The 27,679-nt window shown below is 45.4% G+C and overlaps 1 protein-coding gene across 1 annotated transcript; it reads right to left on the bottom strand.

Moving 5' to 3' along the window:
• Positions 1-324: 324 nt before the first annotated feature.
• On the bottom strand, positions 325-27,679 carry LOC148332841 (myomesin-2-like). The gene is made up of 33 exons (XM_088302817.1): positions 27,640-27,679; positions 23,279-23,374; positions 22,711-22,855; positions 22,475-22,629; positions 20,615-20,707; positions 19,949-20,037; positions 19,821-19,859; positions 19,375-19,539; positions 19,095-19,256; positions 18,859-19,000; positions 17,631-17,842; positions 14,010-14,187; positions 13,161-13,282; positions 11,993-12,180; positions 11,632-11,758; positions 11,328-11,506; positions 10,060-10,174; positions 9,829-9,988; positions 9,014-9,120; positions 8,889-8,933; positions 8,411-8,547; positions 7,687-7,831; positions 7,536-7,595; positions 6,728-6,795; positions 6,537-6,650; positions 6,364-6,451; positions 6,235-6,273; positions 5,100-5,205; positions 4,009-4,172; positions 3,084-3,120; positions 2,975-2,997; positions 2,835-2,890; positions 325-1,714 (listed from the first exon to the last, which is right to left on the bottom strand). Exons 2-33 carry the CDS (start codon positions 23,317-23,319, stop codon positions 1,007-1,009), a joined length of 4,209 nt encoding a protein of 1,402 aa, XP_088158943.1. The 5' UTR covers positions 23,320-23,374; positions 27,640-27,679; the 3' UTR covers positions 325-1,006.

Below are 27,679 nucleotides of genomic sequence, written 5' to 3'. Positions count from 1 at the left end.
TGAAAATTTGTGGCTATGTAGCTAGGCTTGGTTGGTTAATTTGAAACTTGATGGGTGAGGAGACACTCCAGAAACAAGAACAAAAAGATCATTCGTATACCTGAGCTGCGTTTAATGCTGACGACACCAGATGATCTTAAAAAAAAATTGGCTTGTCATATTCCGTTCCAAAACAAGAAGCGACAATAGCCACGCTTAGACCACCCCACCTGAGCATTCTGCAAGTGCGCAACACAGCGGAAGGTGCAGATTTTCAATGTATCAAGTCGAAATTCCAAATATATTGCAGACACCATAAAAGTGAATTTTTTTTCCTCTTTATTTTTCACGGTGACCAATTTCATGCGCATGCTAAGAAAAAAACCTCACCACCAGAGACTTCCAGAATCAGGGCGGGGTTGGGGGGCGCACCTTGATGCTGGAGGTCAGGGAACCTTGGGGGCCAGATACAGGGATATTTCTATTTCCAAGGGCGGTGGAGAATTGAAGCCTCGCGATTTGCGCAGTGTGGTTGGGAATTTTGCCGTGAGTGGGAGATTTGAAAAGTGGAGTGGGGGGGCATATGGGCCAGTTTGGGCCTGGAATGGGACATGTTCAGGATGGCTGACTTCATGAGAGGGGTAAGGAACTTTTGGTGTCAGGGTACGTTTTGGGAATTTGGGGGGGGGGGCAGACTTGGGAGCATTCCCAAGGAAGTCAGAAACTTGAATCCAAGATTTGAGGGTGGAGTGGGAGATTACAGGGCCAAGGGAAGAACTTCAGGGCGGTGTTGGGCCACAACCGACCGCCTGAGAGTGACCAGAAACTTGATGAATCTGAGCAGAGTGGGTGGTTTGACGCTTGGGAGTTGAATACTTGATTATTTAGTCAGGCTATGCGTCACGGACTTTGGGGCTGCTGTTGGAGACATTCCTATGGAAGTTAGAAGCTTCAAACCTGGATATTTGGCGGTTGAGAGATTTCAAGCCAGGAGCAGGGAGATTTTAGGGTCGAGGTGGGCCACCAACTACTTCCTGGGTGGGGTCGGAGACTTCATAAATCTGGGCGGAGTGGGCGACTTGACACTCGGGGTCGGGGACTTAGGTCTCGGGGTAGGAGTGGGGGACTTTCCAAATGGGGTTGGAGACTTAAAGGCCGGAGATTTTGGGGTCGGAGGGGGAGACTTCGGAGCTGGGGTGGGAGACTTTGGGGCCGGGGTTGGAGATTTGGGGGCAGGGGTGGGAGATTTTGGGCCGGAGGTGGGAGATTTGGGAGCAGGGGTGGGAGACTTGGGGACTGGGGTTGGAGATTTGGGAGCCGGTGTTGAGGCTTTGGGGGCTGGGGTCGGGGATTTGGGGGTGGAGGCGGGTGTGGGGCTCTTCATGGACATGGATGGGGTCTGAGCCTTAGACGAGGCGGGGGTGGGTGTCTTGGAAGGCGGTATGACAGCGGGCGTGGCCATCTTGGTCTGGCTCATCTTAGATTCTGGGATTTTCGCTCCGTGCCGATACACGCTGACGGTGATTTCTACAAACTCGCCGCCGTACTTGTTGCGCACGTTGATGCTATACTTGCCGGAGTCTTCGGGTGTGACCTGGTTGATGACCAGACTGGAGAACTTTCCACCATCAAAAGTGATCTTGGTGTGCTCGTTGGAGGCCACCTCCTGCTCATTTTTAAACCAGGTGACCTCAGGGGTGGGATCGCCCCACACAGTGCAAGTCAGGCTCAGGGACTGGAGGAGGCAAAAGGGGAAAGCAATGAATGTTTGTCTAAATGCGGAGACCAACGCACGCTTGGAATCAAAGACGAGGTGCACGTTGACAAAAGCTGACGATTATAAAGTCCTGTCCATGTTATACACTCTAGACAGTAGTCGCATACTATTCATGGTTTATACTGGTGTACATTTGTATTGGCTGTACATGATGCAATGGCATTTGTTTTCTTTAAACCCGATCCCCAATTTAGTCACATTTTTTTAAGCGGTGGGCGGTCAAGGCCTTCTTTGCTGGCCTAACATAATCAAGAAATGATGATCATATTCTTCTCATTGATGTCATTCTTATAACCTCGTGTTGTATTTTTAGGTGGTAGTTTTTATCCAATCAGAATTCAGCTAGCTTTCAAAATACAAGTAGCACCCACTATTCGTCCAATCGTCTTGTGATTGGACACTCGCTCGTGAGGGAGCAGCGCTGTGCGGAATCGACACACCCAAAAGTCGTAACTGGCGACCGTTCGAAAATCTAAAATATATTCTTTGCTTTTTTTTTAAACCACAATGGCCGATGGAGGGTAAAGTGTGGATTTAATTGCAAATACACTTGCGAGGCCACGGACATTTCAAGAGAAGCTCGGTCGTCCAACACTCACTGAGTACTGTGTCTTTCTGTATATTATTTGTCCAGCCGTGGTGTCATAAACGATCGTAGTATGAGGGGGATTTATCCAAGTCAGACTAAGTACAACTTCACTGAAGGCCGAGGTGCGTGAAAAGTGCACGGCCCGACACTGATTTTTTTTTATTTATTCATGGCAACAATAAGGGAGTGTTGATTATTTCAATTTTCACTTTTCACGGCATACATTTAGGGTGTTTACTGTACACAATGTACAAGGTATATACCGCTCAAAGTATTCAATGTTTATGGTATACTGTTAACCAGGGCCGAATGCTTTTAGGAAAAAAAATTGTATTGCGATTTCGATTTGATTGGCAATTTTCTTCACAATGTACAACGACTTTGACAAACATGACAGATTACGCCATTAAAAGACTATCATAACCAACGTGTAGTTTGGGAGTGTGTGAACGTGCCTATTTGATTCCAAGCGCAGTGTTTTCAGTGTACCTTATCCTCCATGATGGTGACCACGTCGGGCAGGCCGCCCAGCACTCGGCCGCGGTCTGAGGAGACAAACAAACCAAAGGGTCGCGCTTACGTTGAATGACTGGACGCCAGCGCAGACATCAGGCCCGAAAAAAACTCACTTTTCTCCGCATAGGCAGCAGCCCTGTGAGAAAAGAACGAGTCAAGTTTGATGAAGAAGTCGAAGCAGCGAGAACAAAGCGTCAATATTGACGTTGACAAACGACTCACTTTAGTCTCAGGTACTCCTCGTAGGCGTCCGTGTAAGCTGCCGAACGACAAACAACATTTCAACGTCTTGTTCAAAGCTTCCATGAAGTCGCGAGACACACAAGTTGCTGCATCGAAACAAAATGGCTAACTTGCAGTTCTTTTTCAGGTTTAGGTCCTTCAGACATTTTCATGCATCTGATGATAGACAAGCCGAGCCAATTTCGGGGTCATCTGTGAAACTCATTTCAGAGGCTGATTTTTTTTCTAACGGGTTGTGACCAAGAAAAAAAATAGCTTATTGAAACCAAAATAGCCGCTTCCTATTCAATGTCAGGCATGAGTAATTGAGACAATTTTGTGTTTTGCTCAACACAAAAATCCAGTTTTGTGCTGATCATCAATTGCTTTACCCTAACCCTAAACGCTAACCATAACCCTAACCCTATGCAAATTTTCGGTGCTTCGCTCTGCTTCCCATCGCTCCAGACACATCATCCGCGACGCCACGCACGCAATTGCGCCTGCTCGTGCACTCCAGTGAGTTCAATTCAATTGCGCCACCAGAAACGCTCGCAATGAATTTGGTCTCACGGCTCAGCAGGACCTTATCCCAGCTGACTTGGGCTGTGATGCTGTGCACACCCTTTACTGGTTACCAGTCAATCGCAGGTCGCACAAAAACACCATTCACAAACCCTAAACTCGTGTGCATTGAGAAAATAAACTCAAGCATGCAAACTCAACACACAGAAGTGACGCTGTGAGTTAAACGTATTTTCCATGACTCCACCGCTCTGACGGCTCTTGTTATCAATCCGTTTTACAATTTTACAGAGGGTGACTCGTTGTTAAATAGCTGCTGCACGATTCTTATTTTCGGCATTTTTCTCCAAACCTATGACATCATAAGGACACATTCAAATGTGGTCACCAAAGACGTTACCTTGTCCGGAAAGGTCGAAGGTCCTGGCGTAGGTCTTGACGCCGTCCGAGATCTCGATGGTGTACAGACCCTTGTCCTTGTCTAATGGGTCGCAGATCTGCATCCAGGCCATTTCGGCCGTGCCGCCGATCCTCATCTTCTCCGATGAGGCGATCTTGCTCTCCCTGCAGGGAGCGACAACGCACAAGAAAATTGTCAAGCATCATTCGCGTCTTTGGTGCTTGGCCAATTGGCAGGTTGAGCCGCTAACGTGGCTAACGCTAAAGTATCCGGTACACAAAAACAATTGACGAGCAACGTCAACGACAAAAAGATGTGACACAGTGAACAAATTCATAAATGAAAGAGCAAATATCATCAACTATCAATTTTTTTTTTTTTAAAAGACAAAGTACAAAAATGACAAGAACAAGCCAAACACCGTGACGAACTACCAAAAAAAAACGTGACAAACACCAGAGGTGGGGGGGGGGCGACTGACGTTTACAATTCATTTCACCACAAAAATTGACGAACGACGGACGGGTACTCTGGGTGCTCACGGATGCCGAAAGATGGATGACAAAATTTAAGTAAAATGCCAACCTCTGACAAACACAAAATCAAGAAACAAACATCGTGAACAGCGACAAAAATATCACAAACAACTACAAAACAAGTCACCGGCACCTTTAACAACAAAACAAAACAAGGGACCAACACCATGAACAACGACATAACAAGTGACCGGCACCTTTAACAGCTACATATGAAAAAAAAAAAAATAACACAACGAACAAAACGCATTAAACAATTTCCTAAACAAGTGGCCGACACGTTGAAAAACGACTTTCAGAAGTGACAAGCACCGTCCGTGTCCAACTACAAAAACAACGCTAACATCACAAACTACAAAAATAATTGACACACGTGAACAACTAAATCAATAAGTGATTAACACCTTCACCAACGACACAATCAATTGACAATCACAAAAAGTCGTTCATCATCAAATCATGACAGGAACACTCTGGAGACAATGTGGCGTGTTTGCGTTCACATCAGCCAACTTTTCAAAGTCAGTCAATATTTGAGAACACAAAAAACAGTACTTGTGTTTCCACACGGTCTTCATCTCCTCCGTGTAGTAGTTCATGTAGCACTGCAGACGGATGCCCTCTGGAGTACACTGGAGCACCAGCTCGGAGGCCGATTCGCCTGAAAAGCAAAATCAGGCGTCCTGGATAGTGTACACGCCACGCGCGCGATAATATACTGCCGCTACACCTCGCTGATGGCAGCAATGCACGACGGCAAATTTCAAATTTGGCCGTCAGACCCGAGCGACAAACGAGCTAAGTGCAAGCTAAGATGAAGAATTTCAAACCGGACCAAAGGCAAAAAAAGAGAGATGAAACGCGATATAACTGCACACATTGGATTTTTACATTTTTTTTTTATTTGCTGGACTGTGATGGGTTTTCCATCCAGCCGAGATGGCCCGTTTTTCACTAACAAGCCCAGTTTATATTTTTTTGATCAGGAAACTGAAATGAGTTTTCATTTTCTATTTTATCATTTTGCAGAAATTGTGAAATAAGTGACGACTTAAAAAACGGCGACTTTTAAAGAGGAAGATGGCCACGCCCCCCTCCCATGTCTGGGTCGCAGTCACAAAAGGGAGCGGGGACAAACTTTCCATTGGAAATCGCTGTACTCTCATTGCTTATAATGTCTAAAAACGTCATCCGTCGTCGCATTGTTGGCCGGTGAGGGAAGGAGATAAAGATCCAAGCCCGCCTCGTGTCCGCTTCCATCGAGTTGACGCGACTTTAGCTTAGCTAAATGTCCGAAATATAACCCGTCGGGGTTGGTGTGTGCATTCTTGCTCTTGTCCGCTTCAACCTGAGTAAGTGGAGAATCGATCGATTTTGTGAGCTCGCGTTTGACGTCAATAAATGCAAACTATTGTGCAGAACGCTTTACTACTTTCACAGGTTGAAGTGGACAAGAGCAGTCATGAGCATTTCGCATTTCCGTTCAGGTTTATTTGCACAATTCAAATGAGGATGGTGGAGGCAAACCCACCTTATAACGTGTTTTTCAGGAAATCCAATCGAGTTCATTCAGAATTCGTTGATAGCAACACAAGAAGCAAACGCGGGTCCCTGCTACGGGAAATACTGGACACGCCGGTGCTTAACAGTGTTAATTCTTTTATCAATGATCTAGACGGTGTGGACCCACCAGCGATCCTGGCGAGGGCATTGATGATGTCATCAAAGACTGCAAGGGAAGAAGGCAAATTTGTGTCATACGCCAAGCAGGAACAGGAACAAGAACAATGTGCCGAAGTGGAACACAAACAGGAAGTACCTTGTCCCGAGATGTCATAAGTGGACGTGTCCTTTCCGCGCTCGTCTCCAATCACAGCCTTGTACACGCCCTGATCCTTCCTGGAGAACTGCAACAATCAATCCATCAATCTGTCAGTTTGTCAGTCTGTCAAGACACAGCAGACGTGATTGACGTGGCAAGCAGTCGCTCACCAGCGGAATGGGAATAGCACAGGCTCCCGACATGACGTTGGGCGGAGTTTCCGGAACCATCTCCACGTCTTCTTTGTAGCAGTGGAAGCTGCTCTCCTTTTTCACGTTGGCCACCTGGCAAGAGACACGCCCACACATGTGTTGACCACAACGCCAGTCAAAGCCACAAACGCAACAAAGGCAAGCGGGACCTTGCAGGCCAGCATCACGGTGCAGTCCTCCGTCACGGTGAAAGCCAGATACTCGGAGAAATGTGCTCCTAGAAGTGGGGAAACAACAAAAAGTGACCGATTACCCAACATCAAACTGAAGACAGTGAGGAACGGCAAACACGATGAGATGAGAAGCATCATGAACAACAGCAGGACAAAGTGAAAAACAGAACCAACAAGCAAACAGGGAAAAAAAACACGACAAACGAGAAAAATAAGTGAAAAATACCACAAATCAATACAAACAAATACAACAAACACCACGCTACAAAAGTGACATCATAAACTACAAAAACAAGTGACAACCACGGCCTGACCGATTCATTGGTCGGCCCATTTCATCGAACATTATTTGCAATTTCTAAAGGCAGAAAAAATTGGTCACGTTTTGGCAGATTGTTTTGGTTGTTTTAAACCTTACAGCTTTATACTATGATAATGGCAATGGCAAAAAAAATAAATGACTAAAAACGGTTCATTTATGCAGATTTTCCTCTCTGTTTTTCAACAAAAAGAAATATATTCAAGGACAAAGTCAGCCAAATATTTTTATAGTTTTAAGCATTAAGGGACCAAAAAAAAAAAAAAGTCCTTTTATTCATTATATATTTTTAAAAATAAGAATCTAATAAATGCGAGTCATCTGTTAAAAATAAATACAAATAATAATACAATACTAAAAAAGTGGGAGACTCCAACCCAAATCCTACACCACCAACAGCAAGAAAACAAAGTGACAAACTCTCCGAACAACAACAAAGCAAAGAGCGCTACTCTAGGAGTTTACCTTGCTTCCTGACGTGCTCTCGCCTCTGGAACTCGGCTTCCTTCAGCACAGTCAGGAAGACTGGACGCACAAAGACAAAAAACAAGTGTCGCGCTAACCTTAGCATCTGTGCTAACACTACCACGCCGAGCGTTTACGGCTTGAAGTTTACCATCTCCGACCAGGACCAGGGAACTCTGCGTTTTGGCCTTGCCGTCGTGGATTTGCACCGTGTAGGTGCCCTCGCTATCTCGGGTGAAATTTTCCACCATCATCTGGATGATGCCCGTGGACACGTCGTGGCTTATTTTGTGGCCCTGTGACAAATGCAGACAGATGCTTGCGCTTTACAATTTGTCTGCTGTCGATTCACTTGCCTTTTGAGGGTCTGAACGTGCCAGAAAACTATCCTGGTCTCAGTTTATCTATTTTAGGGGCCCCTGACAAGAAAAAAATCAAATAAAATAATTGGAATTTTGGTTTAAAGAAGCTACTTTGGATTCAATTGTACACTCAAGGAACGTTCGAATAAAAAAATTTAAAAATGTAGCGCCCAGCACCAATTGATTTCACAGCTCGATGCAAAATTGGGTGCAAAAATGTGAAATTCAACAGTCACACATTTTGATTTGAAGCATTTGGAAAGTCAAAAAAAAAATCTTTTTTTTTTTTTGTTCAACGCATAATTGAGTGGATATTTCTTTCATTTAAAGTTTCAAAAGCTCTCAAGGACCGATCGATGCCCGTAATGGAACAGGAAGTCAGCCATTTTGGGAGAATTCCATGACCCTTCAAAAAATAATTCCCCCCACAAATTTGGTCTGATTGAATTTGAAAAATTCATTTTCCTCATCAACATGAATGATTCCCATCATCCTTATTTGCGTCCCACTTACGTCACCGCTGGTCACCTGCTGGTCGTTGACGACGAACCTGTACGTCACGGCGGGCGAAAGCTTGATGGCCTGCACCCAGAAGCGCACTTGGCCTTTCTCCAAGACTTCGTAGTTGAGGCCGTACTTGAGTGGGACGACTGCATGGAGAAGGCAAAGTTGTGTAATAGACACGTCTTAACTGCCAAGTTTCAAGTGACACCCAAGTTAACCGAAACTAGTGAAATAACTCAAGTTAAAATTGAAAAAATATTTCCTAAAATAAAAAACGAAAATGCTTTTAAAACAATGAAAACTAACTGAAACTACATTTTAATCATCCAATCTGGCTCAACCACAACATTTATTGGCACTGACACTCAACATCTGTACTTGCAAGTCAAACCGTGCACAAGTTTTAGTCCTAAAAATGGATCGTCTCCATCAAGCGGTGGGACTGGCGTGCCCCAGCTCCGGTGAGCGGAGGAAACGTGATACTCACCGGGGTTCCTGATGGCATGGCTGAGCTCTAGCATGGAGTTGAGCGCTGCGGAGCAAAGACAACCCACGTGAAGGGAAAGACTTTTGATTGGTCAGCGGATGACGGCCGTGCCATCTATGGCGTACCGTCCTCGGTGAGCGTGTGGCTGGCAGAAACGCCGCCAGTGTCGGTGACCAGCACGGAGTAACGGCCCAGATCGTCTTTGTCGGGGTTCAGGAAACTCAGTCTGGAACTAAAACACGCCAACAGGACATTCAATTTCACCCTTGTAACACTCACTCATCACTCTCAGACACAATGCCCATGCGTCATATTCTTGGCACATATACTGTATATGATCAGTGGTAAACAATTTAAATGCATAGACTGGAGAATATTCCTCGCATAGTTCACATACGGGCGGCATGGTGGATGACTGCTTAGCACGATGGCCTCACAGTGCAGAAGTCGTGGGTTCGATCCCGACTACAACCTTCCTGTGTGGAGTTTGCATGTCCTCCCCGTGCCCGCGTGGGTTTCCTTCGGGTACCCCGGTTTCCTCCCACGTTCCAAAAACATGCACGGCAGGTCGATTGGACACTCTAAATTGTCCCTAGGTATGAGTGTGAGTGCGGATGGTTGTTTGTCTTTGTATGCCCTGCAATTGGCTGGCAACCAGTTCAGGGTGTCCCCCGCCTACTGCCCAAAGACAGCTGGGGTATACCCAGAAAAAACCCACGCACGTACAGGTAGACCATGCAAACCCCACACAGGAAGGCCGGAGCCAGAATCGAACCTCTGCACGGTGAGGCCATCGCGTTAACTGGTCGGCCACCGTGACGCCCATGGTGCATAATGTTCAAGGTATGAAAAGTTGACTATATACTGTGTGATCAGCGCAATCCTTCATGCTCTCAAATGCAGCAGGAATGAAGTCCATTTGGAAAAATGACGAGCTTACGTGCGTCCTTTGGTGGTGACGGTGACGCGAGGGCATTCGCCAATGGGCTTGTAGTTTTTGGACCACACGAAGGCTGAGGTCTGGCTGATGTCGCTGGCTTCCAGAGACAGGAAGATGTCACCCGTTTCCTCATCCACACCGGCCACGATCTCCTTAGTGTCTGGTGACATCAGAAAGCTCCGTAAAGGAAGAACTGCTCAGCAGACCCCCCCCAAAAATGGTCTACATTACCTGGAGGAGGTCTGGCACAGACAGCCTCAGTCACCAAGGAGGGTGTCCCGATGCCGTGAGCGTTGACAGTGCGAACCCGGAACACGTACCACTCGCCCTCCTCCAGACCGCTTATCTGCAGGACAAAGGGCAGCTGGTTGGTCTCATTTGTCCAACATTTTTGAACAGTTTGATTCAGATAAGTATCCCACACTATGGCAGGTGGCATCCCAACGGTAGGGTACATAAAAGAATCAGAATCAGAATCAGAAATCCCTTTATTGTCATTGTACTCAAGTGTGCAACGAGATTAGAGAGCTTCCCTCTCCAGTGCAATACAACAATAATTCAGATAGATATATAAATTAGATAAATAAGAGAATAGTTAGTGCAATGGCAACTTCACCAGGAAGACTCAGATTTGTTTCCCAGCCATCTGTGAGACCAATCTCCTTTTACGTGTCCTCGGTCTTATCTAAGGCCTTTTCCTGGTTGGAGGTTCCCAGAGTCGCTTCTCAGGGAGGCATCTGCAAATGATAGCTGAACCATCTCAGCTCCTCATTACGTCCTGTCTTGAGCAAAGTCCTCAACTTAGCTTTGAGACACCCTATACCTCTCGGAGATGCCAGAACCACCTCAGTGAGTTCCTCACCTATTTGCCCTTTTGGTCACGACCAAAAGCTGAGGGTCATGGTGGTAATGTTGACTGACCAGTAAATCGCTGTATCCCAAGGGCACATGACCCCCGAGGCAATTGTATTTCTTTTGATCACTAGCCAGAGCTTGTGAGTCTAGGAATATAGACTGAAATAGAAATGGACTGGTAAATCACTGCATCTCTGAGGCACTAGACAGATACCCAAAAGGAACTTGTTCCTTTCAGTTACTGCCCAAAGCTTGTGAGGGTTGAACTGGAGACTGACTTGTCAATCACGGTATATCTGATCCATGGAATTTTCTTGTCTTCACCTTTCATCTTGTCATTATGGCAAGCTCCCACGGATGAGGATAGGAACAGACTGACGGGTAAACCCAGGGATGAGACACAAAAGTCTGATACAGCGACGACATCATTCTTCTCGTGCTTTATCAAGAGACGCCACCTCAATGGCTCAGGCCTCAGATTTTGAGGCTTCTTCACACTGAGGTTCAAACCTTCCTGGCAGATGTTGACGATCCAATTTGGATGAATCTCAGAGACCCTCCCCATCATCCGCAGCCAAAAACAATCAGATCTTCAGGTGACCAGACTGGACTGAGACCTCCACACTCTGGCTGGTCTCTCTCACCTGCATGTAGCGTTGAGTGACGGCGTTTTCATTCAGGGCGACAAAATCACAGGAGCCCTTCTTGGCCATGTCCACAAAGTACCCAGAGACAGCGCTTGCCCCTGTGTAGACCGGAGCTTTCCAAACCAGGACTAGGGAATGACTACGGACCTCGCTAAAGGTCAGGTCATAGGCTGGACCTGCGGCAGAGGAAAAGAAACAGCGTGATGACGAGCAAACCACATTACAAATTTGCATTAGCGCTAGCAATCGCATGAGAGGCGATGGAAACAACAACGTTTAGACTTCCCCAAAATCGACTTACCTGGCTGCTCCATGGTCCAAGCTTCACACTTCATCGGCAGACTGGGAGCCGAGGGCACGCCCACGCCTGCCATGTTGGCTGCTTGAACTTTGAACTCATAGAAGGTCCCTTCAGTCAGATTATCCACCTAGCAAATGACAAAATTTATATACGGTCGTCGTTTGAACAGAAGATCGCTGACGCCATATGTAGGTATGCAATTTCACCAATTGCACATGGTAAATTCTTGCTCAATATTTTTGAGGACCCATCAAGCTCAAGCTCGGAGACCCCAGCTTGAAAACTAAAGGCACAAACGCCTCATCTGTTGCAAAAAAAAACGCAGGACATCCGATACTACCCGTGGGTTCCAGACACTCACCGTGCACACTGGGTCCACGATGCCGCCCACATTGACCTCTTTCCAGACCAGAGTGTCGACGTCCCTTCTGTCCACGTAGTAGGCACTGATCTTGGAGCCGCCGCAGCTCTTGGGGCTGCTCCAGGACACCGTCATGGACGAGCCGTCAGAGTTCAGCAGGCTGATACCGTACGGCGCGCTGGGGGTGGCTGCCAGAAAGGTGACGGTCAGTGGTGGGAAGCGGCAACACACGACGCCTTCAGTGCGGACTTGTCTTAATCCAGCTGATTATAGCACGACTATCATCTCGCATTTATAGAAAAAACAAAGCACCGGTACTATACGAAAATACAGCGGAACACCACGCAACTGTTCCACGAACATTGTCAAGAGAAGCCTGATGTCCATATTGATCAAAAACGCAACAAAAAAAGGAAATAATACGTGAAATTGTATCGCGATATAACCTAAGTATCCATTTTGGCCAACTTTTCTATTCCCTAAATTTGAAAAGAGATCTGTAGTTTCTACCCATTATTTTTTCAAAATAAGATTACTTTTTAAGGCTGCAAAGATGATGAGACAAAACAACATGAAAAAAGAGGTAGGAATAAAGTACCGTATTTTCCAGACGATAAGCCGCTATTTCTTTCCTCGATTTTGAACCATGCGGCTAATACGTGGGTGCAGCTTTTCTGTGGATTTTTCTTTCACCAGTAGGGGCGCTTATAGTTCAGAAAATACGCTAAAAGAATCGCGATTTTTTTTTCTTCTCTTGGGTCTGTTCTGTTTTAATTAGCAAAGTTGTTGCCGTGTTAAAAGTTGTTCCCTAACCACGCTTGTGTCTCAAAGCACTTGAATCTCAAATTGCCTTCCCAATGCAAAAGGATAAAATTGCCTTCATTCCTTCAAGCCTCCGCCCCACAAAAAACGGTGGGTGAGTAGTGCATCAGTGTTGTATTAAAACTAGACAAGTCTTCAAGTGTGACTTGTGAGGACAACAATAAATCACGTGAAGCAGTAGGTCACGTGCAAATGAAGGTGAGGGTGGGGTGGCGGTGAGGCACAACCATTTAATACATACCGTACTCAAACCCCCCACCTGGCAGAACAATAGAATAGCAGATAACGTGAAAGTAGCAAACGACAAGCAAGCAGTTTGTTGTCAAAGCTTGTGGTCGATGCTCACCCAGCGCCGGCTCCACCGCGATGGGTCCAGATTCTTGAGACTCTTCGCTCAGGCCGAAGACGTTGACGGCTTGCACCCGAAAAACGTAGGTCTCCCCTGGCGTTAGCCCATGCACCGCAAACCTGGAACGATGCAAAACGTCGCGTGTAAAAGAAGCTCAAAGTGACCCGAGACTAGACTGAAGAAAGCTGAAGAGTTCCAAGGGAGAGGTTTGCTAACCGGCTAACTTCACACGGGTCGTTGCACAGACGTGTTTGTCGCGTTGCAGTTTTCCATGATTAAAAAAGTAGCATGAGCAGAGTTGCTAGTGGAGAGGCTTGCTCATCGGCTAATTTAGCATAAATGACGATGCCGTGTTTATTTTGGTCACCGGAGAGACAAACTGCCAACACTGCAGCTAATTCGGTATCCAAGTAAATATGATTTGTCGTAGGGACGTATTCTAGGGACGAGGAACTCGGGATCCTCGGGCAGTGCTTCTCAAGTTGTAGGGCAGGCCCTCCTGGGGGGGTGGGGAGGCACATTGCGATGCTGAGCGAGGCAAATGTCTTTTTTCTGCCGAACTACAATAAAGCGTAATTGCACATCCACTCCAGCAGTTGGCGGTGGCGCTCTCCTTGCTCATTGTGCGCAGCGAGTATTAACTCAAATGTGGAGGTTTGTTTTGCAACTAAAATGCAATTATTGATAGTATAGGCGGAGAGTGGGTGGTGGTGGGGGCGTGAGAATTGTTTTCTTCTTGCTAAGGGGGCGCAAAAGAAAATAATTGAGAAGCACTGAGCAAAGGGACATACAACCACAATGTGGAAGAGCGTTTGAGCCAAGAAAACAGCCACAATAATAAAGGACCTGTTGAGTTTGAATGGTTTGTGGTTGCAGGCGAACCAGTCCTTGCAGCCCACCGCACGAGCGTCAATGTAGTATCCCATCAGGCCTTGCTGTCCGTGCTTGGGCGCGTCCCACTGGACGAAGACGGACGACTTGGTGTTCCTGGAAGCGACCGGTTGCCCAGGAGCGGAGGCCACGCCTGTTTGTTGGGAGAGACGGGCAGAAGCCATTAGCAACGGCGCGGCTAACAAGGCATAGATGTTAAACGTTGCGTCCTGTCGGCCGTTTTCAGTGAAGCGTGCTTCATTCGCACTGCGTGAGTTGACTTTCACCACCAACAATAACGACAACACTTTTCTCGCCTCTTGTTGACTTCAAACGAAATCAACACCAAATTAAGACATATTTGGGTCCTTGACACTGATTCTTGCTGTGTGTTATGAGAGATATAGCTGACCAATTCTGTATAAATCTGTAGCTTTGTCCTAATTTGTAGGCCGCATGACGTAACTTCTTGTGCACCTCGTCGGCCCGCTGGGGCCCAAATTCCTTCAAATCTGGTCTTTGTTTCCCCGGAGACGGGCAACGAGTGAAGAAGGCTGCCTGGAAGCAACTTTTGTCTGACTTCACTACTCCGCTCTTCTTCTACGCTCGGCATGACCAAACTGGCGTCGCAAGCTACATGAGGAGGAGGTTTTGAAGGCCACAGCGGCAAGGGAGAACGCGGCACATGAATTTTGGACACAGCAAGTGACACTGATGTTGGGGGCTGATTTTTCTCATTTTTTTTTTTATTTAAACTTTTCAGGGCTTAGGGGGCGGTACTGAGTGACTTTTAGGGGTGTTGTGTTGTGGGACGCATACAACGCAGTACATTTTCATCAGGAACCCAAAAAAAATAAGAAAAATCTGGGTCCAAATTTGTTTCTGGTACGAAAATTCCCAACTTGGGCAAACGAGTATAATCAACAGCGATAATCAACATAGATAGACAAGAAAATATGAACGTGAATCGTAACATTCTTTGTACACTTGGGGTGGTTAAACATGTGCCAGGACAGATTGACCCATACTAAATAAAAATTCAAACTGAATATTTTGATAAGAGTCACCGGCTCTGGTGACTTCAACATGACCCGGGTCAAACAATCAAACAACCCAAATCCCCGTTGTCATCGCTTAGATCGCATCATTAACCTCAGCAGTGAGCTTTTAACTCCTTGTGGGTCAATTTGAGCCGCACTTGAAGATTCTTAACGTGCAGGGTGCTCAGAGGAGGACACACGTGAAACGTGTAGCAAACGTGTCCTGGTACGTACCAACAGGCGGCGAGCAACCTGCAACACAGCGTTTCACATCGTCACGTACATAAACGAGGATAATAGAGCGCGTACGGGCCACGGCTGCATTGCCTTACCGTCCCGGTCAGCCTTCCTCACCGGTCGGGAGGGCGCCGAGGCCCGGCTGACGCCGCACGCGTTGAACGCAAACACTCGGAAGAGGTAAGCGGCCCCGTCGGGCAAATGGAAGACAGCCAAATGGGGCGAGCGAAGCTCCACGCCCGTAGTGACGCGCTGCCACGCCTCACCGGCAGCGGCAGCAGCTAAACACTGAAGGACACCACACACACGAGCGACACGGCGACCGTGCCTTCAGAAGAAGACTTTTGACTTTTTTTAAATTTTGGATGGAATTTCAATTTGATTTTGGCTGACCAACTTTTTGTGAACAAAGCGCTTTTCATTTCATTCCTTTGTTTGCACTTGACTGATCTTTTTGTGAACAAAAGACTTGGCTCTTGTGCTTGGAACTGATTGACACTTGGAACTCAAATTTCCCCATTGTGGGACGAATAAAGGACATCTTTATCTTTATCTTTGACGAAGGACCGAGCTTTGCATTTTCGATGTACTTGAGCCACTTTTGTAAACAAAAGCATGATTTTGGATTTGTGACTGAGTGAATTTGTTAACTCAAGATTTTGTCTTGGGTCGTTCGTTTGTGACGGACTGACTTTTTCTGAGGAAAATATTTGAATTTGAATCTTGTGTATTTTGGCTCAACTGACTTTTTGTAAACAAAACACTTTGATTTGTATCGTCCCCGTGCCAGACTGACTTTTTGTGAACACGGCACCGTAATTTGGATCTTCTGTTTGTGCCGTTTTGCAAAGCGTTTTATTTGGATCTTCTGTTTTTGACCGACCAACTTCTTGTGAGCAACGGACAGAATCACAGCATCAGAATAGCACGAGAGAAGCAAGACGTACCGCTGTATCTTGAATGCAACCACGTGTCACACACGCAAAGAAGCTGATGCTTGACACACACACACACACACACCCCCACACACACACACACCTTCTCCACGGCGTAGCAGAGTGGCGCTGGTCCGCGCCGGCTGGGCGGCGTCCAGCTGAGCACCACGTGCGTTTCGTAAATCTCGGATGCGTGCACGTCGCTGGGCGGGCCAGGAATGGTCGCCTGGCCTAAGAACGTTCGGCGGATTCATTAGGATTTGGGATGGTGCGCTCAGTGTGGGAGGACTTTGAGTCAGGTTTAAGGTGGCTTCAGGAGGACTTAAGATTGTTACAAGTGGTCTTAGGGTGCAGGATGTAATCTTGTCTTTCAGTTTGTTTTCAGGTGGGTTAGAAGGGTTTTAAGTCTGAATCAAGAAAAGATCAAGGCTTGTTTTAGGGTGTTTCAAGGTGCGTTTAAGGTTGGTTTTGTCTGGGGGGGGTTAAGAGGGTGGGTTTGAGGTCAGCTAGAAGGTTGTTTGAAGGTGGACTCATAGAGCTTTGAGACTTGGATGAAGGCAGTGCTTCTCAAATAGTGGTGAGGGAAAGTAGATTTGGTGGCTTCATTTTTCAAACCTTTCCACATGACTAGGTTGTTCATTTCTAAACGGTAGAAATTCACACACTTAACCGAAAAAATATGTTTGCATTTTTTTAATTCCCGGTAACCAATTTAGTAGGCAATATTGACGATTTGGCGTTTAAATCGTAAAACTGTGGCTAATTTCTAACGGGAATGAGTGAAGTATTTCTTTACAAGTTGCGAGCGTAGGGCTAGCGTGCTAACTCTTAGCGCGCCTCCACGATAACAAGCACAAACACATTTCTTAATAAATGTTATTTCAAATGAATGAATACAATCCAAAACATCGAATCACTTTTGAAAGTGAGCGCGCTAAAACCGACATGTCGTGCGCACTCGATGATGTCGCAAAATGTCCCACCGACAAGACGGTGCCCACCGCGGACCATGGTGGGCACGACGGACGCACTCTGCAACTAGAGAGCGTCGGTCCTGATGACAAGTTTGTTTCAAAGTGGTTTAGAGTTAGTTTTGGGTGGGTTCAAGCGAGATTTAAAGTGGCTTTAAATTCGGTTTCAGTGGCCTAAAATCACGTTAATGTTGTTGTCAGGTTGTTTTAGGGTCAATAATAAGGTGGTCGAAGGTTGCATTTTTTTTTCAGAGCTCCACACAGCCAGTAGCTACCAGAATTCTGTCGTACCTTGCAGCTCATGATTCCTGGTGACAACATGGTACTTGCCCTGCCTCTCAATTACTAAGGCAAGGGAAAAAAAGACAAAAAGAAACAGAAATGCGTGAAGCGGACCCTGGATTTCCTTTTTACCTTCAGCGCTACCTTCCAGCCCGGCGCTCTCGGCGGCGTCCAGAGCCGCGACTCGGTCGGAGGGCCGCGAGGCCCTGCTGACGCCCGCGCTGTTCACGGCGCGCACCCGGAAGCGGTACGAGTGGCCCGCCTTCAGGTTGTGGACCGGGTACTTGCACACGTTCACTGGGGCGTCGTTGCACTGCACCCACGAGTCGCTGCCGGCCTCACACCTGAAAATAAATCAATCAAATCTAATTGATAGATAAATGAGCACCGCAGAAGGGCCAAATTTGTCGATTCAAAGAGGGGGTTAAAAATGTGGTTTAACTACCAATACCATATGCTCCAATTTGTCTCATTTTATTATTGGGAATGAATTTAAGCGTTATTAACCAATTGTTTTGTTGAACTTTAAAAATATCTTTTATTCTAGCAATAAAATAGTAATGTGTCGTTTCAACGTATTTTATTTTAATATTAAAATGATCACTACATGTTTTTGTTTCATCAATTAAAATCAATTTCATTATAGTTAATTGACCTGCTGCTGATTAAATAAAAACATTTTATTATAATAGTGGTATTTTGTGAAATGATTTTAATACTATTTTAATTACAAGTAAAACTAATTATCTAACATGTATTTCAAATCGTTTTTTACAAATATTGTGGTATTTTATGTCAAACTCTTTATTAAATAATAACCCAAACAATGATTGTAATCTTTCAAAAGTATTGTTTATTATTTGTCTAACTTTAAATGATCAACTATTTATCAATTATTTAATTAAATTGAAAATAAATATTCCACTAATATTGCGAATTGCATGATAGAAAAAAGGAATACAAAATAAATTTTTGAATGTTATCTTCAAATGAATTTAATACTAGTTCAGTAATTTTCTTAAAGGAAAAAATTTATTTTAACAAGTAAATAATTCATGCTAACATTTCAACTGAATTATTTCAAATCAATTTAATTTTAAGTAATCATTATTAAAGATATAAATACGTATAAAAGTGTATATTTCTCAAATATTGAAGTTTTTGCGTTATTAACAATAAAACCAAAAAACCGCAACAAGATTAATTGAAAAAAACGACAAAAATGAGGAAACACATCTCAACGGTCTCAACTGTCTAAATACTGCAGTGACTGTTGACAATGTGTGCAAACAACGCTCGATGGGCCCGCCGCGCGACATGCGCCACACGCTAACGAGCCGCGTCACGTGAACAAACCCACCTGTCCACAAAGTAGCCCTTGATGGCCGCCTCGTTAACGGTGTTGGGTGGTTTCCAGGCAACCAGGATGTAGTCCGAGTTGATGTCGTAAGCCTTGACGCTCATGGGGGCTCCGGGGGCCCCGGCCACTGGGGGGGTGGCGTCTGGGGGCGGGTGGTGTGGAATTTCAATTGCGATTTATCATTTGATTTGTAATTTTATTCACAACGTACAGTGTCATTTCCAAACCTCATTTACCTGAGACGAAGAGGTAGGCGCAGTGCTCAGAGGTGCCGTCTTTGGTGTAGACGCGGATGGTGTAGAGGCCCTCGTCGTCTTTAGCCAACTGGGGCAACACCAGGCGGGCCACACTGCCCACCACTGACATGCCCACCAGGGGGCCGGGCTGTAAAAGTTTATCTGGAACACAAGTGTAATTGCAGGCTAAAATGTAATCACGTCACCTGAAATGATGTGTCGCCGTCGTATAGCACCGTTTCCGATTATTGTGGAACAATTGGAGCAGAAGGTGCCTCACCATCTCTGTACCACTCGATGAAGGGTGGCAGGTTGGGCAGGTCGGGGACGACCACCAGTGAGCACAGCAGGCCGGCCGACTCGCCCTCCACGCCGAAGGTGACCGGGAAACAATGCACCAGGCTCACCTCCAGTTTACTGAAGTGGCTCCCACTCAGACGGGGGACTGCAATTTTGGAAAAAAACACTGTGGAATCATCAGAGCTGGGCACCTGACCCTTTTTTGCCGGTCAGTTCCCTGGAATAATCGTCCATTGTTCCGATGTACTCGTCGAGCAATGTGAAATGATGGGAGCGGAATAAATTGAGGACTATTTATAAGACATCATTTTAGAACTTTGTGGAATAATTGTAAAAATGACCGCAGATTGTTGCAGATTCATCTGAGAACATGATGGACTCATTGGAGAAGCTTGTCAATCATTATTTATTTGTGTGTCCTCTCACCTAGACCGATCTGGCTGGACCATCCTCCTCCACTTGCGCCTGCGTAGACACAAAAGTTGTCACCACGCCGTCGCTACACAGCTAAGGAGATTCATTTGGGGGACACAAAATGCGGAAGGCGGACTTACTCCTAACAGCCACCGTGGCCGCGCTGGTGGCTGTGCCGTGCGGGTTGGTGGCCACGGCGCTGTAATCCGCAGTGTCACTCACTGCACACCTGAAAATCAGATCAGCGTCAAACAACGTGAGCCACCGTGCAAGAATCGTAAGCATCGTGTCATGGCCGCAGGCCACGGTCATCGCCAGACAAAATGACGGTCGACGGTTGCGGAATAATGGCACAACATTGTGGGATAATGGAGGAATAAAGTTTGTGGAATAAATGCAAGAGTAACAAGGTAGTGCAGTGAGGCAGCAACACATGAACAAAAAATACTTTCATCGACGGGGGGTGCGGAAGGACCTTTCTTGAAACGTGCGCCGCCTCTATGCCAGCAGGATGCACGAGCATGAATCTTTTATTGATCGATTTCATTGGTTCAACCGAGATGGCGGCCCCGTGGGCCCTTGCACACCCCTGCGTGGCAATTTTGTAATCTTATTGACGCTTTTGAGATGAGAGAGGAATTATGAAGCCATAGAATCTCTCAAAAAGGATAATAAAAAAAAAAAAACGCACAAGTGATCCATTTCCTCCACTTTTACTATTGGATGGATGTTGAACTGTCGAGACTACGGGAGTTCCACAAAACATATTGGTGTGTTTCTACATGTTTGCGTTTTTGCTGTTGTACCTGCTAATGATCAAACTGTGGACTCCGTACTTGCTCTCAATCTTGTACTTTCCCGGAGCACTCAAAGGGTCCACCGGGACGCCTCCCTTGTACCTGCACACAAGCACAACACTTTTGAGGTACAACCTGCCGTACTGTGGTATATTAGTAGTACATTGTGCAATAATAGTTGAATGCTTTGGACTAATTGTAGGGCACTCTGGAATGATTATCACACATTTCAGAAGAGTAAAATTGCGGGGTCATTGTAAAACTAGCAATGGAACACGTCGCAGAAAGTTGCGTCACTAATAATGTTTTTGTCATTGTCATAATCGAGCACTGGGAATTATGGAACAACGTTGTGTAATTGTAACTGTAGAATGTCGCAAAATCAGAGGTGGGTGCTCAAGGCCTTCTCTGCTGGCCTAACAAAATCAAGAAATCATGATCATATTCTTCTTAGTGATGTTGTTAGGTTGAATTTATATTTGATCCCATATTTTACTCTATTAGTATTGCAAAAGAATTGTTCCACAGCGTGACCATATGGATGAGAAGACTTTAAGAGAAGCGGATGCCTGAAGACTGGATTCAATAGCTGCAACATTAAAGGAGGTGTGCCCGAGACACACCTCTGAAACAAAAGGACTGTGACTGGTGACTGCCTTGTCAATCAGTTAACGACTGCCAGTGATGTCTGTTTTGCCTCTCGTGTCTGAAATGTTTACATGTTCCTGCTGGTGCTCCCCGCTTCATTCTTTAGTGCAAATACGTTGTATTGTTAGGGACTTCCCTAATAAAATAGAGGGCTCGGCAGAGTGTGCTCCAGAACAAAGTTGGAGATGTAACTGAGCACACCTCCGTTCGTTCTCCTCGCGAGTAAAAGATCAACTCTTGTCTTCCTTCCATTCATTTTGCCTATGTTCAGTGATTGAACCTGACAGATGTCATATTATATCTTAGTGTTGATTTTTTTTTTAGGGTTTTCATCCAATCAGAATTCAGGTAGCTCATGTTGCTAGGCAGATTTCATAATACCAGTAGCACACGCTATCCTTTCCGAGGCCTTCCGATACAATCGTGTGGGCGTCTCCTCGGTGTGTCAATGGGCTTTCACAGTTGATAGACAGTTGCGATAGCCAATCATATTGCGAGTTGGTTGCAGTGAGCCTTCTCGCTGGCCTTACGTTGAAGGGGACGAACACGGCTTCTGATTGGATCCTCACTCGTGAGGGGAAAGCGCTATGCCGGAATCAACGCACCAGAAAGTCGTCACTGGCGACCGTTGGAAAATCCAAAATACATTCTTTGCTTTTTTAAACCACAATGGCCGAAAGAGGGAAAAGTGTGGATTTCATTGCAGATACGCTTGCGAGGCCATTTTCAAGACGGACCTCTCAACACTCATTTAGTACTGCGTCAGTGTGTTTCTGTATATTATTTGTCCAGACGTGGTGTCATAAATGATGGTATTATGAGGAGGATTCATTTCAAGTAGGGCAAAGAAGGACTTCACTGAAGGCCCAGGTGTGAAATGCACAACACGCCACTCCGCAATACTCGAAGATCGCCGTGGCATTATGGGCAACACGGAAATAATTGTACAAATTGTGGCAGAAGCATAACCTTTGGGAATCATCATAGAACACTGGAATAAAATGTGGAATAATTGTTGAAGGATGTGGAATAATTGTTCCACATGGTGGAATAAGCATAGAGAATGATGGTAGACTTGTAGAAGGAAGTGGAATACTAGAATAATGATGAATTTTGTGGCAACTTAGCAGGATAATTGTTGGGCATTGTGAACTAACGGTAGAAAGTTGTGTGAAGGCAGTGCAAAGACAGACGTGAAGAGGATCAAAGATTTTTAGTGACCATTTGACGACGGGCATGGGGGTCCCCAGCACGGTGCAGAAGAGTTTGACGGGCATCTTCTCCCACACGGTGTGAGGCCGCAGGGCCACGATGAAATCGGGCATGCGCGGGATTTCCTCCAGCAAATCCACTTTCCTGTACATCTTCTCTTTCACCTGACGGCACAAGACGGACGTTTTGACAAAACAAGATCATGATCTTGCTTTGCTTTTCGGACACGATGGGACTCTCCTTGCCTCTTTCTCGACGGCCAGACGATCGACTTGAACCTTGGTGGCGATCCTCATCCTTTGGAGTTCCTCCTGGATGGCAGCCAAGCCCTTTTCCACTTTTTTGCTTACTCGCTGGTACTCCTCAGTCTCTCCTGTCTCCTCGCTGGTCCTGCGGCACGCAACGACATTTTTACAGACAATAATGTACACAAAATTCCCGTCATATCCCATCATCATTGGGAGGGAATTATTATGTTTGTGGGGGACTCCAGTCACATGACGTGACTCCAGTCAGACCAAAGTTGCCAGTTTGAGGACTTGGAACTTCCTTGACTGACTTGGTGTTCATGAGGATGCGACTTAACAAGACTTGCCTGTTTACATTTGAAAAAGTGCCAGATGGCACATCTTGACTTGGGACTCGCTTAACGCCAGTCATGACTTGATTTGCTTGAAACGTGAAGGTTAAGTTTTGAGACTCTGCAGCATACGGTAGCAAACGAGCAGAACGCCGGGATCGTGAATTTGGGTCAGCGCCGCTTGGCGTTCTATTTCGCCTCAGAAAGCACGACTTGACATGTCTCATCCTCACCTCTGCCGGAACACCGGGATGGTGTACGCTAGTTCCGCCATCGCCTCTGCGGCCGCAGCCTGCACCTGCCTCGCCGACTTGAAACTCGACTTCCTGCTGATCAAGGAAATTAAAAAAAAAAAAAAAAAGTCAGCCAGAGTCTTTTTGTCTCGCAACTTGGAAACCTCTGTGATTTTGTTCCTTTCAAGCAACTTTCCACCAACCAAACAAATTGTCAACTGCTTTAACATGTTCATCATTTTTGGTGAGTGGCAAGTCAAGATGCGCTTGACATTTGGTGCTCAAGTTGCTGGCAGTCACATGATGGTCATCTTCTAGTGGGGGGTCACGCAGATGTGTAGATTTCCTCTCAGACCTCTTCCCGAGTGGATCCAGTCAAAAAAAAAAAAAAAAAAAGAAAAATAGCCGAGACACAGAATCCACTGCGCATCGTAGAGCATTGCAGAATAATAATGCCGTCGCTGTTTTGGGGAACGACTGGAGACCACTGACTTATGATTACAGCTGGTTGCAAATAACTACGCTTTTCTGTAGTACGTGCAGAACATTAGGGAAGCATTGTTGCAAAATAAATTTGGCACACAAAAATAATGGCACAACTTTGTGGTCGTTCGATAGAATATTTGTTGAACATTACAGGGCAGCCAGAGAATGCTGTGGCATTATCGTTGAATGTTGTGGTGAAAAGATATTATAGACTCAGGTAGAGTGACGATAAAACATTGCGGATTAGGTGCAGAACGCAGCAGAATGTATCTAAAACATTGCGGAATGAGAGCAGATTGTTGTCGAACAGAAGGTGCTGCGCATCAGTGGGTGTGAGCACATTGGAAAGGCCCCGTTTTGCATCGCTGTCTCTGCGGCGTGTCATGCAAAGCCGCCGCTGCGAGTTGGCTGGCATCAAAACGACAACTAAAAACTTCAGCCGGCAGCTTTTTGGCAACAATTCACGTCAAAGCCGGCCTGCCCGAGCGCCACACCACGATGAGCAAGAGCGGCACGGAGCGCTTAAGCGAAGGCAGAATGCTCAGCATGAAGGTTCATGCCCTGAGACGTTGTGGAACCTCCAAATTTGTTTCGCCGCAGGAAAAGTACGACTCTGAGAAAAAAAAGAGCGCGCATCCAGAAAGGAAAAGCCAAATTGAAAGAAACTCATTTTGATCTTGCCTTAGTTGTCCCTGATTAGAATCAAAGAAGAACGAGTTAAAAGTGTTCTCCGCAATAATACGTGTCCCCAAATGTTTAAACACGGCGTTCTGAGATTATTAGTCCATTCGTGGGATAAGAATTGAGCGTACGAATCCTCGCAATATCAATTTTGCCGTCGACTGAACTTGAAAAACGTCACGTGAGAAAACAAGTGAGCCAGAAATTCAAATGAGAATGTTTTCCGAATATGAGCTTCAACCAAAATGTTGAGACGATCTTCCTTTTGGATGTTTTGATTGTAGAGCGCTTTGAGCTGCATTTTAAGTCCAAAAATTGGTTATGACCGATTTTCCGGGTGCGCAAAGAGCAGCTGTGATGGCGTTTTCCGCTGTCAGCCAGAGACAAAATGGCCGCCCCCGCGGATCTTTGCGCTTAATTCATATTCCAGAAGTGCAATATTGATCAGAAAAGCCATGTTTAGACGAGTGGAGGCACATGCAAAATATTATTGTGAAGAAAATATTCAAATTAACATCCCGGTTAGAGAAAGGTTGGCGATCGGATTGGCACGATATTTTTATTTCGTATTGATTTGCTGGATTCATTTCAATATAGAGAAAAACGGAATTGTAGCTGTCAATTTCCTTTTTCCATCACTCCAACAGATTGCGTTTGACCTTGGAGGTTCTACAATGTGAGAAGCATGTGAACGCGCGAGCCAAGCAGCAAGAGGCAGCGTCCTGGCGTACCTTTGCATCGTCTGCCGAGAGACGACGCGCTTGGTGCTGTACTGATAAGCGAGATCACTTTTCACTTGGTTGTGGCGCTTCCGCTTATACCAGGGAATGACATTGGAAGCCATGACGGGAACGCTGGAAGGGAGGAGGAAACCTTGAGTGTGTGTGTGTGTGTGAGACCAAGGAGGAAGGGACGGAAGGGACATTCCTGACAGATTTAGAAGATGACCATGGTTTATGCTCCAAGTATCGGTGGCAGGTATCGGCATTCTTTGAAATTAGGCGAGCGTCTTGCGTATCTTTCGCTTTTACAGGACAGCTGCAAGACTTCAGGTCATGCCGGGCAGCACGGAGCTCGACTGGAAGAGTCGTTGCGGTAGGCTGAAAAGGTAACTTCCTGGGCCGCTGCTGGTATACTTGCAGTTAAAACCAATATTTGCAGACAATATTCATTTGCAAGAAAAGGCGAAAATACATTTTAAACTCTAAAACTTTCTTTAAATGGCATAATGTTTAGTAAACAACTTTTCAGATTTGCAGCTTGTTGACGTTTTCTTTTTTTTTTTCCTTTAACAACTTTGTTTTAGAAAGCGCATGGAGCTCCCGAGCTCGGAAAGTTCAATGAAAACTTAAAATCTTTTTCTTTCTTTAATTAAAATGCTGCCAAAGATGTTTTAGTTCATAACATTTTGCCGACATTACTACCGAACTGAAATGTTTTTGTTTTTGACACTTTTACTTAGCAATGTGAAATTTGGTAGACCCACAAAAAAATCTCCCGCTATGATTTGAAGAGGCCATTTTAGGGTCGTTGTTGCAAACGTTTCATAGCTTCACTTCAATTTCCCCACAAGTTTAATAGCAACTTAATATTTTGGACATTTTCACTGAGCAACTTGAAATTTGGTAGACATGTATTACACGAGTAGACCGGCAAAAAAAAAGAAAAAAATCCTCAAGGAACCATGCCTGAAAAGACACAAAGTCTCCCACTTTGATTTGAAGAGGCCATTTTGGAGAAATATTCCTCATTTTTCAAAGGCTTTTCCAAAACAAATCCCGTCAAGAGATTGTCGAACCACTCATCCTCGCCATCGCTCCATTTTCTACTTCCACGCAAGGTCAAAACATGACCGAGCGCTTCACTGAAATATGGTTGCCATATCTATCATTAGGAGATCCCAAAAATGCCGATGACCGTATTCTGGAGAGCACACTTGACAACCCTTGAAATGTTTGGCCTGAGGACCTCACAGCGCTCTGCTATGAATAGCTTGCAGCCGTCAGCCGTGATTGGATAAGAGGAAGAGGGACTAAAAATGAGTCATGAGCACGGCAAAGTCCTTCAATGCAACGCCATGAAACACTCTAATCCTTATTGTTATCCTGTGGATTGAATTTATCATCGAGTGGCAAGCAGACACGCTTCTGTTATGTTAAGCGGAGATGAAATACTTGCCACTGATCCCGGCTTTGCGGAGGACTGTTAAATTGGGCTTAAAATAAGGGGTGTGTGCATGTGTGGACGACAAATGAAAGAGTGGAGAATATTTTGAAAAAAAAAAAATGGAATGGTTTGTCAATGTGATCAGCGATGTTTTCAAACAATAATTCTATGACAAAAAAATGCAAATACCAAAAATTCTTTCAAATGTAAGTGTGAAAAAAAAGAGGGGGGGGGGGGCTCCATTTGACCCAAGGCAGTTTTAGCTTTATGAAACATACAAGAACTATGGTTAGGGCTATTTAAGGAGTCAACAAAAACGAAATGAAGTGACACGTACATTTCTATTTCTAATCATATCAATTGCTGGGGGTGGAGGATTCGAAAAGGTTTTTGGGGAGGTGTCGAAAAAGATGTTTTGGCTGCGTGAATTGTAGAAGAAATACGTTTAAGGCTATTTAGTCAAAATCATAAACATGTTTTTTGGGGCGGGGGTCAATTTGACTTAAGGCTGTTTTAGTGGTTTGAAACATAACAGATTGGGGACCAAGGGTTATTTCTCCACCCCCCCCCCCCCCCCCTCAAAAAAAAAAAGTAACTGAAACATGGACTTCTATTTGGAATAATTTTGGAGTAGTTTAAATGGCTGGCGTTTAGGATAGGAAACTGACGTCAATTGTGGGGGGGTCAATGTGACCCGAGGCTGTCTTAGGTGTAAAAAAAAAAAAACAGAGAATACATCTCTATTTAAGCAGTGCAAAACAAATTAAGCGACACACAGACTTGCATTGAAAATCATATTTTGGAGAGTATTTTTTTTTTTTTCAAAGATTAGAAATTGTGAGTACATTTCAAGTTAAAAGGAAGATTGACCCGAGGCTGTTTTAGCTTTCCAAACTATCCAATCCGTCACCAAGAGGACATGAACTTGTATTTCTAATCCTTTTGCGGGTTGTTGGAATTGCAATGTCAAGAGGAGGGTTAGCGGTCCATTTGGACAATCCCAAGCTGACACAAAAGTGAGCACTTACCCCCAAGAGATTAAAGAGAGCAAAGCAACGGTGGCGTTGG

Source organism: Idiotropiscis lumnitzeri, chromosome 8 (assembly GCF_059441095.1).
Source record: "Idiotropiscis lumnitzeri isolate Australia: NSW breed Sydney's pygmy pipehorse chromosome 8, RoL_Ilum_1.0, whole genome shotgun sequence".
Lineage (NCBI taxonomy): Eukaryota > Metazoa > Chordata > Actinopteri > Syngnathiformes > Syngnathidae > Idiotropiscis > Idiotropiscis lumnitzeri.
The sequence above is the reverse complement of the archived record's forward strand: the minus strand, read 5'-3'. Positions and strand labels throughout refer to the sequence as shown.